At 30.3% G+C, this 16474-nt stretch overlaps 1 protein-coding gene across 14 annotated transcripts in view; it reads right to left on the minus strand.

Moving 5' to 3' along the window:
- Stxbp5 (syntaxin binding protein 5) overlaps positions 1 to 16474 on the minus strand; it is a 164221-nt gene that overhangs the window by 34569 nt on the left and 113178 nt on the right. For 3 of the 14 annotated variants that reach the window (XM_078018933.1, XM_078018935.1, XM_078018941.1), the window contains 3 exons: positions 15921 to 15986; positions 11468 to 11527; positions 11319 to 11366 (listed from right to left, as the gene is read on the minus strand). In XM_078018933.1, coding sequence (XP_077875059.1) covers positions 11319 to 11366; positions 11468 to 11527; positions 15921 to 15986 — 174 coding nt within the window. Of the gene's footprint in view, positions 1 to 482; positions 550 to 2145; positions 4394 to 11318; positions 11367 to 11467; positions 12951 to 15920; positions 15987 to 16474 lie in introns of those variants that run through there. The other 11 variants (XM_078018934.1, XM_078018938.1, XM_078018939.1 and 8 more) reach the window with 9 other exon arrangements.

Here is a 16474-nt window from a genome sequence, read left to right on the forward strand (position 1 = left end):
AGTTCCTCATCTTCACAGCTATTGAGCTCATTTTTTTTAAGTTAATTTCTGGAATATAGGACAAACCTATATGTACAATCAAATCAAAGTTTGATTATATCTTAAAATACGATTCAATATTACTTGATATAAATAAATACTTCCATTCACATTTCAGTGAAAACAAAACAAAACAAAAAACCCAAGTAATGTTATTAAATGTAAACTACAGGTATTTTTATGTAGTAATATAAAAACTAAAAGCTAATGCATAAACTTACTGGAATTCACTTTCCATCCTCAAAATCAGTTATTATCATAATCTGGGAAGGAGTTTAAAAGTTAGGAGTTGTCCAACATTATATCTATCATGTTAGTGGTAGTGCATGCGTAACAAAATAGTGCTCCCTATATGAAATTTTGAAAAAGCATGTGTTTGTTAATACATGAATGCACATATTGGGTTAAACTTTGGACTGTTAGGAGATATTTAAAGCACAGACCCTGCTAGTCCAATAAGGGCGCCATGTAAACAAAGAGAAATCCAGTCATAGTACATAACTTCCACATCTAAAAAAACGACAAATCCAGTGTTAGGAAAGCGGCATTAGGCAGACTGGAAAGGAATGGGGTGGGGTGTGACATCACCTTTTTACTTCTAAACTTCATAATCTAGTTAGTATCCTTTAACAAACAACAATGAGTCCAACTTATTCATCAGTCATGCCATTTTCAACAACTTAGTATATTTCAGCTAAGAAAAGATGTAATATAAAGTTATAACAGCCAAATAAAATGTATGGTTAGTTAATCTCACATCTTGACATACAATATAATTTAAAATATTTGATGTTATTTCAAATTGTATTTGATATACAATATAATTTTAAAGAGATACAGCCTACAACAGTTCTCAAAAAGGTAATATTGAGCACTGAAAGAATTTAGAGGTTTCTATCAAATATAACAGGTCCAATATACATAGAGTGATATCATCTATACAATGTGTAGGGCAGCTGAAGTAGAAAACCAATCTGGCACAAAGATTTTAGAATCAAATGATATGATGCCACCTGTGTAAACTGTTCTGAGCCTTTCAGAGCTGAATGTGCATATCCACCACTTCGGAATTTTTCTGATATGCACATTCTGATTCTGAACTTCTGGACTTTGGGTTGAGAGGCATTTCTATGGTTTGAGAGGCCAAGTTCCTAGACTATAAGCAACTTCAGGCTAGGAACCAAGACAAATTCCTGAAGTCCAGTAATGCAAATATAGTGAGCCAAGAAAAACATTTCTTGTTCAAGTTTTAACATCTATCTTACAAAAATGTGGAAGTGTGGTAGTTAGAACTGGGTTTGAAATCAGCTGGCTGAGTTCAAATCCAATTCAACCAATAACTAGGTCTGTAGCGCTAGACCAATTACTTTGTTTCTCTAAACCTCAAATTTCCTCTTCTATAAAATGAGGATAGTGTGAGAATTATATGAAATGATGTAAGCAACTGAACATAATATCTGGCACACAGAATGATTTAATAAATGTTAGTTATTATATATTATTAATAAAATGAGTATGGATTTTTCATAAACTGCAAAACACTATAAAAATAAGCTATTACTGTGCTTACAAATAAACTAGTATCCCTTCATTTCAATTCTATGGTAATGCTCAAAGTAAAGATAACAAAAAATGGGGGAAACAAAACAAAATCTTTAGGACAAAAAGTACAGAATGAAATGTATCACTCTGAGTTCAACCTTTCAAATTTCAAAAACTAAATTTGATATATGGCTAAACATAGCCAAGTAATTTAACCTGAGTAATTTATGAGTAACAAGTTTATCCCTCTTTAAATATAATAGAATATGTTAAATGAATATTTTACCATTAGAAATGTTTCTGTTAATGTTTTCATTAACCAGACAGATTCCTGACAAAAAAAAAATCAAAAAAATTGAATTTTATATGTATATATTTTTGACCTTTGTTAGGATTTCTACTAGAAACTTTACATGGATGCCTCCCAGCAAAATAAAATTGTGCCTAGCAGTATACTTAATTTCTTTATTGTACAAACATACTGAATACAAATAATCACCTTTAAATAATAGGTGCTCTCATTTCAACATTTCACTTATACTGAGAAGTTAAAACCACACTAAGAGGATTTTAGAATATATTTTATTATGAATGTCACAAACAACTTTTAATCATGTAACATATTCATTATTTCCTCCTGAAGTACTTTGCAATTACAGATCCATAACCCAGCCACTAACTCAAGCAGTGTTCAAATGACAGAAATTTAAGCCACATTACTATTTGGATATAAATTTAAGCAATTTCCTTGAATATAGAACTTGAAATGGTAAAAATACATTAGAGAATTCATCTTTGTTAGTCTGTGTTAATTCCAGCTAACAAGTAATAATTTAAAAATTGAATTGTTTTGATGAGTTGAGAACAATCTTTGTTATATCAAGATGTGGACTAAGACAGTCCCATTATTAATTCACTTATTCAATATTTATTGTTCCATGAAAAGAATGTGACAGAGGGTAGGGATATACTTCTTCCTCACCAGGAGCTGAGTCAATTAGAAGAGACAACTTCAAGGGAGTATAGTAAGTACTACTCACTGAGGTAAGCACAAGGTACAGTGCATTAAGCTTTTAATCTTAGCCTGGAACACTTATCTGAGACTGTGAGCTAGCTAGACTCTGATAGAATTAATGGTCAAAAAAACAAACAAATAAACAAACAAGCAAAAAACACTTCAGTCACAGTATACATACTACTTTTACACTATGTTCAGACAGTCTATGCTAATGGTGAAAAAATACACTCTGTTCTTTTGCATTAAAAAGATTCTTGTTGACAGCATTTTTCTAAACATTTTTTTGTTGACAACATTTTTGTTTTGAGGTAAAATTTATATAAATTATGTATCTTAAAGTATGTTCACTGTTTTGACAATGTATATACCTGTATAATTCAAATTCTTAGGGCATGACCATCATCTCCAAAGTCATACATGGTGCTTCCCTCTTAATCCCTGCTCTTGCCCTTCAAAATAAACACTTTCTCCACCACAGATCAGTTCAGCTTGTTCTACAACACACATACACATACACATACATATGAAGAAGTATAGGTGAAAAATATGAAGCCAGAATGATTATTCCCTACCTCTGAATATAACTTCCCTATTTTGCATGGATGCCTTGAGGGATGAGGGAGATAAGGAAATAGGAGGAATGATGACATGAAGGAAGGGGAGACAGAATGGGAGGGAATTTAAATTCCTAGAGTTAAAACTTCTGCTATAAATGTGTTTGTAAAGGTTTTCCTTGAGTGATAAGGCATTTAACTAAATGCTTGCTAATTGACAGGCAGAACTGTGCAGTATCTAACACAGTCTTATTCTTATGATGAAGACTTAAGATCACTGGCTTAAATCAGTACTTTCCAAACACACATTTACATTTCCCAGAATCTGATACACAGATTTCTAAAAATTATCATCTGAACTGTTCCTGTTTTATCTGCCCTACAAATTCTAGTCACAACAGTAGCCTAGAATAGCCAATCTGCCTCCTTAGCTGGTCAAATTTCAATTCTACCTTGGCTCTATGCACGCTGTTCTGCAATAACAGATGTTCTGTGTCAGACAGCTGGGAAGACTGTGGTGCTTACTTCTCTTTTTTCTTAAGGATAATGTTTCTAGAATGCCTGTTTTTCATTATTTGAAAATGACAGATTCATATATTTTTGATCAGTTTTTGGCTGTTTTCTGTAGAAAGCTGTTCTAAACTTAAGGACTAAATTGAACTTCAGGCTAAAAGTTTGTATCTTTAAATTTTTGTGACTTCTGGGGAATATACTTATTTTCAAGGCTGTTTGGTCAACCTTCCTGATGGCAAATCCATAAAAGATGGATCCTCTTCTGGTCAGCCTTCATGGCTCACTCCCACAATTGGGTATGTCATGATGAGGAAGTTGCAGACTTCATTCAGTTTTATGATGCTCAGGAATATATGCCAATCCAGTTACTCTGACAGCTGATTTCACTTCATTTGTCAAGAAACTTCTGTACATGCTTTGAAACTGCTCATGTTCCACTGCAACTTTCAAATTAAAGGCTTAAGATTTAAATGAATTCTTAGAAGACAAGTTATCTGCTTTTCTTTCCTTCCATGGTATATTCTTCAACTCTCACCCCTGAACCTCAGTATCTTCCTTGCTTTGAAATTCTTTTTCACAGGAAAATATAAACTAGTCCTTTTTCTAAGCTTTTATCCATAGAAACAATGGGAATCACAGCAAAGAAGTTCTTCAACCGGAGGAAAATTGATGTCAAGAGATATGTTTAAGCAGTTGTTAATTTGACTCTCTGACTTTTCTTATAAACCTGAATGAGAAGATCAAGTTGTTTGGTTGAGTAAAGAGTTGCATTTTCACAGTAGAAATTATAAAGTTATAGTTGATCACAAACAATATCATGACTGTAATGCAAGTTTCAATACCGAATCCATCAGCTTTTTTGTTGTAATATTACAATACCAGAGCCTGGGTACTTTATAAAGTAAAATGGTTTAGTTAGCTTACATTTTTGAAAGCTGAAAATCCAAGATAAGGCAGATTCACTGATCTGGCCTCTAGTGAGGGTCTTTGTGGCAGATGTGAGAGAATTATCACATGGTGATTCAAGAGATTCACAGGTCCTTCTCACATTTTTGTTAACAACCCAATTTTGAGGGAACTACCTATAGTCCCAACAAACCATTTTGGTCTCTTTGGAGGGAGATCCCTAACAATGCTTTGAAATTTCTTTTTTACTTTGCATTACTTTTACCATTTAAAGGTTCCAAACTGTTGAACACTGCCACACTGGGGACCAAATTTCCAACACATGAACTATTGGGGACATACTGAAACCATATCCAAACCATAAAAAAAAAGAAAGATGTATGATATATAATATCCAAAAGAAGCAAATCTCCAGGCAAGGGGACTGCTTGATTGGTTATACTATAAACGACAGTATCATTACAGTTGATGCTTCTTGTCCTTTGCAATTAGGGAAATCTTTGTAAGTTTTCTTAGTTGTGGTGATTCTCATTGTTTCTTTGAAATTTAACAGATATTTCATAATTTTCCTTGTTTTTCTATTCATTGTGTCCACATTTTATTTTTCTAAAGATTTCTCAAAATAAAGAAAAACTTCTACTTTTTAAAATGGTACATAGCTTAACAACTACAAAAGGTAAAAAGACATTATTTTGACAGAATGATGAAGCTATCAAAAAAGCAAACTAACTTTTGATATGAGATTTTCACTTATTAGAATAAAACAACATCACTCTTTTCACCACAAGCAGAGATCCAATGATATTCTTTTCAAAGGGATAATGCTGTGGTGCACATGTATCCAATTAAACAATCAGGATATCAAAAGGCCTAAAAATAAGCTTGTAGGATGGTAAGGGAGTTGTGGGGGAAAAGGACATCAAGAGGTAGAAGTCATCTTACCACTTGCCTCACATTATTTTAATAGATAATAGAACTAATATATCAGTGTCTATTTCCCATAATAGAAGATAAATCCAATGAGTTCAGAAATAGAATTCATTGCAAAACGTTGCACCTATGTACATGCCTAGCACTTTATGTATGTTCCATAAACACTGCAAGGAATAAATGAGTAAAAAAATGAAGAAAAATGGTCACTGACACCTTTATGTCTATGGAAAGAAACTACCTTTCTTCACACATGAAATAAAGAAAAATAAGTACAAATTAAATAGAAGTTTGCTAATCAAAAAGATGATTTTCAGAAATACTGAAAGAAGACATATCCACTTTATGAAAAGGAGAAAAAATTTTAAAGAGGTAACAATACCTGTTTGGTAAAAAATAAGCTATTAACACTACTTTTCATTCTTGTACTCCTGGAGCTTTGTCAATTTCTTTCCTATAATTTAATATCTACTGTATACCATATTTAATCTCTTTGTAACACCTCACAGAGAATGTTCTACAGAATAAAAAATATTATGTAACTCTTTAATATATTAAGTACTAACATTCCAAGTATAAGGGCTGAATTGTGTCCCCCTCAAATTCTTATGTAGAAGCTCTCCTGATCCCTCAGAATGTGACTGCATTTAGAGGCTGGGTCTGTAAAGATGTCATCAAGTTAAAATAAAATTGCTAAATTGAGCCCTAATCCAATTTGATGAATGTTCTTAAGAAAGGAAATCCGGGTATATAACAGACACCAGGGGCACAGGCACCACGTGAGAATACAATGAGAAGGCTGCTGACTCTAAGAAGAAATGTCTCAGGAGAAACCAAGCCTGATGATACCTTGATCTTGGACTTCTAGCTCCCAAAACTGTGAAAAAATAAATTTCTGGTGTTTAAGTCACCCATTCTGTGGGATTTTGCAATGGTAGTCCTAAAACAGTAACAAAATAAATGATGACAGAAAATAAACTGCCACATTTATAGTTTGGCTAAATGATAGCAGATAAAAATTTATTTTATCACTAATATTAATTCATTAATTTTGTTAGAAAGCAAACAGTAAATAAGTTCTAGAAAGATAACTGTACATTCTTATCATGTAAGATAGACCTACAGAGATAAGTGCATACATAGTAAATATCATAATATGAAACAAAAAGAATTGAGCATAATTTATTAAGAAATTTAACAGAAAATATGTTCAGAAATAATTAAAATCTGAATACAAATATGCCAATACTCTTCAGATTTTAGTCATCCTGAAAAAGAAAAAGGAGTCATTAGAAGAACTTTGATTTGTATGATAGTTTTAAAGACCTGCCTACAAAATGTATTTCTTGACCAATTAAGGGTAATAATTTTCTTTCAAATTCAGAAATATTAAAGTTACCTGTAAAAACAGTATCACTACACATTTTATTCATTTTCTCTTTCACGATGAGCTTCTATTCTTTTAATAGCTATTTTGTGGACTGAATATAAAGGTGAATTTCTATAAATTTGGTAGCCACATTTTGGGATGAATACTGGGAAATATAATGTTAAAATATCAGCACTATTCTGAGTTTTATAATGAATTAATTGGATAATCTAAAATAGTAATTAATGTACCAATACATTCTAAATGGGTCTCTCTGAGTTTATTTTTCAACTTATAAATATAAAAAAAATTAAGAAGAGAGTACCAGAAAAGTGACTATATAAGAAACAAAAACCAGAGGCTTGATTATGCAGTATGAAATATGGCTGAAGGGACATGCTCTCAAAGAACAAGAGTTAAAGTACTCACACTGGAGTTATGAGTAGGTAGGTCATTACCAGAAGTAATATCAAAATTACATATCAAAATTATTTTGGATATGCCACTTCATTTCTCTCAGATTCAGTTTGCTTTCTTGAAAATTAAAAGGATTAGAAATGCTTTAAAACTGTGATTTAATGAGTTAGTGATTGAGAGTAAACTAATTAAAAAAAGGTGTTAGCTGAATTAGAACACTTTAATTTAAAAAAGGAATCATCGAGGCTCATGTAAAGAGAACTAACAACATTCAGACTAACGAACAACATCTTCATTTAAACTGACTTAAAATATTACTTTAGTTTTTGCTACGAAATTAATCGTTACCTAAATAATTATGCTTTCAGAATTGGAGAGATAAAGGGGCCTTGTGGGTATAATCATCCCCGTATTAACAAGTATGAAAAATTATCTAGTACTAGAACTTTGGAGGCGCCCATTAAATGGAGCTATTATATCTATTTGTTTGGGCTTAAAACTTAAGTCACTATAATTTAGAATCCTTATTTATTACTTTCTAGTATTATTTTCCCCCTCATAGCATCATGTAATCAGGTGACTCAGTAATCATTCCTTCTAAATGAAAATTAGTAATAAAAGGAACATGGACCAGATTATAAGACTATGGAATTCAACTAGAAATCTGCTTTCGACATGAAACAGATTATAATAAAATAGTTAGTTAGTAATATTCAGAAATTAATCATGTATTTCAAATATACCAAATGATGCTAAAATCTAGACCATATTTTATTCATAACAATATCATGAAAAATTTGATTAATTCTTTTTTTAATAAAAGTAAACAATTTAGAACTATTTTGATATTAACAAAATAAAAAGCTTTGCACAATTTCACTTTCACTTTTTATAAGATACAAAAGAACAGGTAAAAATTCATGAGCAGTTTTACTTTTTCAGTGATTTATGAAAATTGCTAACCATAGTGGTAATTTAGATTTTTCTAACAAAAATTAATTTTTTTGCCTAAAAATAGGCAAAATAAATTACTATCTATGTAACTTTTCTTGTTGATGATATAATTATATTATCATCTATGCTTTTGCTATAAAACTCAAAGGACTAAAATTTATTATCCCTTTATAGGCTGCTCTCCTCAAGCTAGCAAAAGGAAGTCATTGTCAGACTCATTCCCCTGATTTAGCATCAATCAGAAAACAATCTATGATTGCCAGGCCTTGGGTAGGTGGGTTAGGGTATTTCACAGTTTGCTCTAGTTATCTTTCTTAAGTCTGGTCTTCTGAGGAAGGCAAACTTCTAAGCATTGTATATTATGAATGGGTAATGGATACTGAAGTGGATCCAAGATCTGATGCTAGCAAAGAACTTACTATGAACCATCTTTGTTCCAGCTTACCATGTAGACAGAGCAGGGCCATACCAGGTTATCTAATTATAAAACACATAATAGATTTATTTTTGAATTCTTGGAGCCTTAAATTATACTAATAGGTACTATAAGGGACTGTTGAAGAGGTAAGTCTAGGGAGTTAGACTGCTTAGGTGTAAATTCTGCTTTGTCATTTCCCAGCTGTATAACATATAGACATATAACTTATATTTAGTTCCCTTGTTTGTAAAATAAGAAAGTAACAATAAATTGCTCCCTGAAATTACTGAGTGATTAAATGATAAATATTATTTTAAAAGGGCTGGTACAATGCCAGAAAAAATTATAATGACTAGGTACATAAAACAAAAACAAAAAACCATTTTCCTCATCTATCCACTGGCAGTGAGAAAAGAGGAGGAGCTGAATATCCAACTTGAGTTAAACTATGGAAGTGTAAATGGCATTCTGCACCACCAATGCCACACACAAAATCTCTCTCTCTGGTACCAGTGACAGTTACTTTCAAAGAACAGCCAAAAATAAGGAACAAAGCCATTCAATCAGCCACCCACACAAGGTGGCTCTTTTTACCAATGTTCAATTTGGCATTTTTAGGTCTAATTCTTATGCTCTCCTTTATGAAGTCACTGTATAATTACTAAAACTATAAGTTAAGTGTTTGCATATTTAAGTAGAGAGAGGGGATACTTTTATGAGGTTCAGGGTACTTTTTAGCAAATATGGGACTGGGTGATGGAGAAATAGGGAGTTCAGAATGTTCAAGCATTCATAGTACTTTTGAAAACATAGTATCACAAAGAAAATTCCAGTCTTGAGACAGGGCCTCAGAATAGCTATGAATTTTCTTCCAATGTTTCCCCAATCATGTTTCAACAGCATATTTTATGCTAATTCTTATTACAAAAAAGTAGTAACAGCATTGATTCAAAAAAAGAAAAATTTGAGGTATTCAGCTTTCCTATTAAATACCAACTTATGAGATTAAAAAAAACCTTAAAGATTCCAACTGAAAACAAATAAAATTATATAAAATTAGGGATATAGCATTGTTAGCATACCTGTTCACTAACCTAATTTTAAAATAACTTAACATGTTTCCCAAAACATATAGTTACAGAAACTTGCATGATAAAAAGAAAACTCACAAATAATGTGAAAAGAAACCAAGAATGCTATCAAAAAACTATTCTTCCTTTAATGTTCTCAGCTGTAACAAATTTGTTACTGAAGTCTTTCAAATAGGCAAAATTCAAATATTCCAAATTATATGTTCTATTTAAAACACAGGAAAAAAATGAGAATCTGGTTTATATACTTAAAAAAAAGCAAATATAACCTCCAGAACTAAAAACCAGAGAAACTGAACAAATTCAATTATGCACCAAAGTTCTATTCATGTAAGATAAAATCCCTAGGTAATTTAATTCTAAAAATTGTTTAGTAAAATGTCTCTAGAAAAACCTTTTTAAATTTTTACATTAGGTAATAATAAAACACCCTCTAATGCATTCTTAAGATAGAATTTCCTAAAAAGGAAATATGTTAAAAGGTATTATGCAACAGTGCTAGCACATAATTAAAGTGAATTATCTATTACCAACAGAGTCATGAAAAATACGAAGAGGTAAATAATTTATTCCCCTTTGCCCAAGAATAAACCACCTTATTTAGAAAATGACCAGAGGGCTAATAGTCAGCCACCGTTAATATGACTAAACAGGGTTCAATTTATAACATGCAGATAACATGGGTCTTATTTCTAAGAATTTTTGAAAATTTAAACATTATCAGTTGAGGAAAAGCAAAGCTATTACAACTGCCTAGAAATTCCTCTAATTTAACTAAAATCCAAAGAATATTAGTAGAGATCTTGGTGGGGGAAAATATATAATAATTGTATAATACCTTTATTTAAAATCAAAGATCAAATTTATGACCTATTTCTACAACTGTTTTTGCAGACTTTAAAACTCTCCAGAAAACATTAAAATTTTTGTGACCAAAAACCTCTAATTTTACTATATCCCCTTAAATTTGATGGTATATTCTTTCCCCTCAGTTTAAAATTTTGAGAACTTTAGATTGAGTAATTTATTTCAAAGTATATCTACAAAAACAATCGAAAGGGTTAATACAAATACTTTTACTTGTAGTGGGGGAAGGGTAGAGGGGCACTAGAAAATTCTCATTTAAGATTATAGGCTAAAAGAGTCAATCTTTAGAAACAATTTCCTTGAAATTTAGGGACTTGAAAATGTGAGGGAGATGTTATAAAGGCAAAACAAAATACCAATGAAATCATGAGGAAAAACTACTTCAAAACTTAACTCGAGAGTATAAAATCATGCTACTTATGGCATAAATTGAACCCTGCTTTATTTTAAAATAAAGCAAAAATAAAAATTATCAGAATAATTCACACTGTGAAAGAAAGAACTGTAGCCCCAATTTAACTGATTTTTAATAATTATTGCCCAAATGAGTTTAGAAGACACACAGCCCAAGAGATTATTATTTTGAATAGGAATAACAATTAATATATACAAAATGCAATGTATTGGATAATTTTCTGCTGCTGGGTTAGCATTGCATATAGCAAGGATTAGAAACAAAATAGAAATTTCTATTTCCTACCTATATCACTGGCTACCATCTTGGAAAACTTTCTGCTTTTGGTCTTCACTGAAAATAATATTTTGATATAAAATGTCAAAATCTACTCAAATTAAACTAAATTAATTAAACATAAATAAAAGAAAAGACTTAAAATAAAGATACTATACCCTTTTCTATAAAATTATTCACTTTTTGTTCTTCATCTGAATTGTGTGGTGATGAAGAACCTACACAAATAAAGACAATGGAAGGAACAGGCACATAGTCACAAACACTGAGTTGCACAAGAGAAAATCACAAATGAAAAAAACTAGCAATCTCTAAAACAAGCTTTTATGTCTGTTATCACAGAAAGAGGACATTTATACAGTTAACTAGTCTGATAATACACTATAGCAATCAGTAGTGCAAAATGCTTCATGGTGGGCTGCGTATATGTAAATATTAACTCTATAATCATTTTTCATTCAGTAACAACAATTTGGCAAAAATCTTGATTTTAGAGAATATATAAAGAAAGTATCACTTTTACAGATGTATTTTTTAATAGGCATATCTCAAATGATACCTCACCAATTAAAATTTTCACAATTTCCCCAGTTTTAAATCACTTTCCCTCTTCTGAATTCCCATAATTCTTTATCTACATATTTTTATATGATATTAATCATTTAACATCTTATATTTTAAATTTACAAACATAAGACCTTCTTCACTGAAGGGAAGTTTTAGAAACAGGGCCCATATCTGACTCACTTTTGCAACCCCTTTGTCATCAATGGAGTGTTTTTCAATTAGGTATCTCTAAGTAAATATTTGCTGAATGAATGGAAAACAATTAGAGGTAAATATATACGTATCCTTCTGTGGCTTAAAATCATTCCCAGTAAAAGTTGTGAATCATAATGAATTAGGCCAAAATTTGATATCTGCCATTCCTCTTTTCCAAATGGCCAGGTGGCAAATATCCTTAACATTCTCTGCCCATGTAAACCTGCTAATACTGGCAGGACTCAAGGACTTCTATAAGAGTCGTAAACATTATTTTTGCTAAATAGCATTTCTAAATCCTTGGATATTCCTTATAAAAAAATACCAAAAGTAACATTGAGCTCAGTGTCATTGTTAGGAACAGAAATAGGAATAGCTGTTTTTCACATACGTATCATTCAGATTTTAAGCATATAATTGTCATGGTATATTACTCATATTTTAAAATAACACTGTCATCTCTTATCTCTTATACCAAATAGCAACATGAATTTATAAACAATGTACTATTAATATTAGTTTTATTTGATACAAATCATTCACATGTAATAGCAGGATAACAACTAAATATGATAATTAAAATATTAAAATGTTTGATTTTTAAAAACATAAACAGGCAACATAGGCTTGAAATATAAATAAGACAAGCAGATTTAATTTTTTCCTTAACTAAAAATGCCTACTACTGAATGTCATAACCCTATGATAGCTTATTAAATGTTCCAAAATGGTATTCACTATATCCTACTTGAACAAATTTATTATAATTAAATACAAACATACAACAATATCTACAGCTTGTTTTTTCTATGGCACACAAAAACTTCTCAAGGCACCATTTCATATCATGGTACATGTGGCCCTTCCGTTGAAAATAACCTAACATTTAAAAAAAAAAAAAAAGGTAATGTGATTTATGTATACACACACATATACACACACACATTCCCCTGCCCACATTAACATGTACACACAGGTTAATACATTTCAAAGAAAAAAAATCTATCAAAACTAACGTGCTAAGTGAAACAATCTGAATTCTTTGAAATAAAGAACAAATTAAGTCCATTATCTTTATTTGCTTAGGGTGTATATGTTTCTTAAGCAGAATTAACTTTCTATTTCAGAGGGACCACTGTTTATTTTTTAAAAATGAAAAAGTAAACTATATTTTTTACTTGTACTTTCTCATGATGTTATGAAGAGAGTTTTCATACTAATTAACTAAACACTTAAAATCACAAACCCTGATTATGGGATTTAAAAGCCTTAAAAAATATCTTTTTTCATTTATATGATATAATTTTAAGTAAACCCATTGTTTTTGATAAAATGCACTATGGTACTTTACATTTCCACCATACTCGTCTTTCTCTAAGTATTTATGAAAGACTTATTTTAACTTACAAACCTTTTATACATTTCTTCCTTTTCTATAAATATCTTAAAATTAATATTGGTTTTAACAATTTATAAAACATTCATTTATATCTTATCTCACTGTGAAAAGTATTTGAGGCTGGTAATTTAATTTCTAATTTTCAGCTCAGTATTTTTTTTCCTCTTTTCAGTATGAGGGACTGAACCTAGGGAATTTTTACCACTGAGCCACATCCGAGCCCTTTTAATTTATTTTTTTTCTAGAGACAGAATCTCATTAAGTTGCTGAAGCTAGCCCTGAACTTGGGATCCTCCTGCCTCAGCCTCCCAATATGCTGACCATGCCCAGCTTAATTTTCATGTTTCTAATACCAAGACATTCTAGTAGCTCTTTTGATTGACCTCAGGGGCCAGTAGAGAAAGTCTATGTAAGAAGGGATAATATAGTGTCAAAAAAATGGCTTGGCAGAATCTCATTCTAGTTTCTATTCTATTGTATAGAATTCTTTAACTGATACCTGAAACATGTTTCAGGCTCAATTACTGCCAATGAAAGGTTAACTTTTTGAAAACCAATCTTTCCTTATATGTAGGAATGAATATAATCCATTTTTATATATTTTAGAACACAACCAAAGATTAAAATAAATAAATTAAGGCTTCTATATCTAAGGGTAAGCATCATTACTTGTCAATGATTTTTTAAGGTTGCATTTCAAACTATACAATACTTAAATATTTAAGGTCATATGAATTTCTACATGTTAAAATTATAGTCTTTTCACATGGACCAAACCATGTTTGAATTTCTCTGGTTAGAGAAAAAGAGAAGTTAGAGATTTTTTACTTTAATGCATTTTTTACATTAATTTTCTTACACATTAATCTATAATTATTCCTTGTTTGGTTATTCTAGACTGCTAGATGTACCTACTGTTTGAAAGTTTGGCTTAGGACAAAAAGGAATATTGATTTATTTGAGCTGAATTTTGGCAACACAATTTTGATGATTGTTTAATATATTTAAATGTAATACATTATTTATATGTTACATATCCAAATTATCCACTTTTGATTTATATTTTTAATATTGTGACAATGGTATTTACACAGGCTTTGAAGAAGGTGAGAAAATTAGAACTATGCTGCATGTAGTTGAATGAAGAAGAGTAGTGATGAAAATATTATACTTCTAATAACTCTATGAGATAGAAACAATTACCCACTTCATAGTATTCATCGTAACTTTATTCTACTAAGGTTCAGACTTAATATTGGGTACCAATGTGATTCCTATGGATGTATATGTTTTATCAGTTTAATGAGTAAATATAAATACACAGTTTAAGGAATAAAAATGTATGACACATTTTAATTTTAAAAAATAAAAGATCAACTTGTGCAAAATCAGGAAAATGCAATTATAAAAATGAAATATTATAAAAGTTTTTACAGTCTTAGATCTAATAAAGGGCTAAACTGAAATGTGAGGGGGTAAAGTAAGATATCCTTCTCAATATTTCCCATTCTTACAATTATATCCAATGTAATAGAACCAGTTATAAAAAACTTGTCTGAAAACAGTTACTTATATTAAGATCAATCTTTCCAGTAGAACACCAATGAAAATTTCCACCCAGAATACTTAAATAACTGAGCAGTTAAAATTAAGAAGTCAACTTTATCAAAGATTAGCAGTTTCAATACACTAACATAACAAATATCTTTAATCTTAAGGGACCTCAAAATATACTAAATATAATGTTCCTTAGAAATATTAATATACACAAAGGTCACATAAAGACCCATTTGTAGATAAGAAATGTGAACTGCTTTAATAAAACTGTAAATAGATCAAAAGTTACGTTGGTCAAAAACAAAATCAAATCTAATTTACAATTATTCTAATCATTCACAGTCATCACTAATTGTAAGTATCAAAAGTCTTTGATAATATTTAGGAATGGGCATGTAGCTCAATGACAGAGTGCTTGTCTAGCATATATAAGACCTTGGGTTTGATCCTCAGCACTGCAAAAACAAGAAAAACAAAAAGCAAAACACGCACACCCAATAACAACAACAAAAATAACAACACTTTTCATTACATTTAAAAGGATATTATTCAAGGAATCCAGAGAAGCATATTACATTATTAACTTTTCATTGATCATACTCTGTTCTTCAAAATAATGCCAAAAGTGCCTAGAGGCACCAAAAAAATATATATATCTTATCTTTCTCTAAAAGTATAATAGTATAATAGAAGGTAAAAACTATGGATATTATATGGTAGTATTTGTATTTCTTTTTACTTAATCAGAATGCAAAGAATAGTTATGATTTTCAGAATACATGACTAGTATCTTTTAGATATATTTTAAAATATTTATCTATAAAACAAATACTGATATATTGTCTTACTTTATATAAAATCATAATTATTAATACAATAAAAAGACAAATTACCAGAAGTTGGAGATTTGCAGCGATCCTCTGGGACTACAATCCCTTCATTAATATCACATAGACCTGCTAAAAAAAAGAAATCACACCACAAATTTATTTAAGTAGGCTTGTCATCTATTTATAGGATAGATTTCACTGTCTATTGAAAAGAACTTGGTAGTACGATTAACAGATTATCAGTAGTGATACTATGCTTATAAAGTTTCAAATAGAAACATTTTGATATAACTTATCTAAAAATAATATAATAGCCTTCAATTAAACAAATAAAAATATAGTTTTTTTGTAAACAGAGTTTCCAATTGAGATAATCTGATATTCTTAAAGGACAATAGACATAATGCAAGGCTTTCTTTAAAATCTGAGATGTAGAAGCATATAATTCTTTTTTAATTCCTCAAGGGAGAATATATACATATCAAATAAGTTTGATAATTTTTACATTGTAAGGACCCTCAAACCTAAATATGGTTTCCACTAGGTATGTCTTAAACACTTTATTTAAATATTTCTGAATGATAAATAAGAAAATATATCTCTAAATTTGCTATATT

The sequence above is a fragment of the Ictidomys tridecemlineatus genome, chromosome 8, assembly GCF_052094955.1.
Source record: "Ictidomys tridecemlineatus isolate mIctTri1 chromosome 8, mIctTri1.hap1, whole genome shotgun sequence".
Lineage (NCBI taxonomy): Eukaryota > Metazoa > Chordata > Mammalia > Rodentia > Sciuridae > Ictidomys > Ictidomys tridecemlineatus.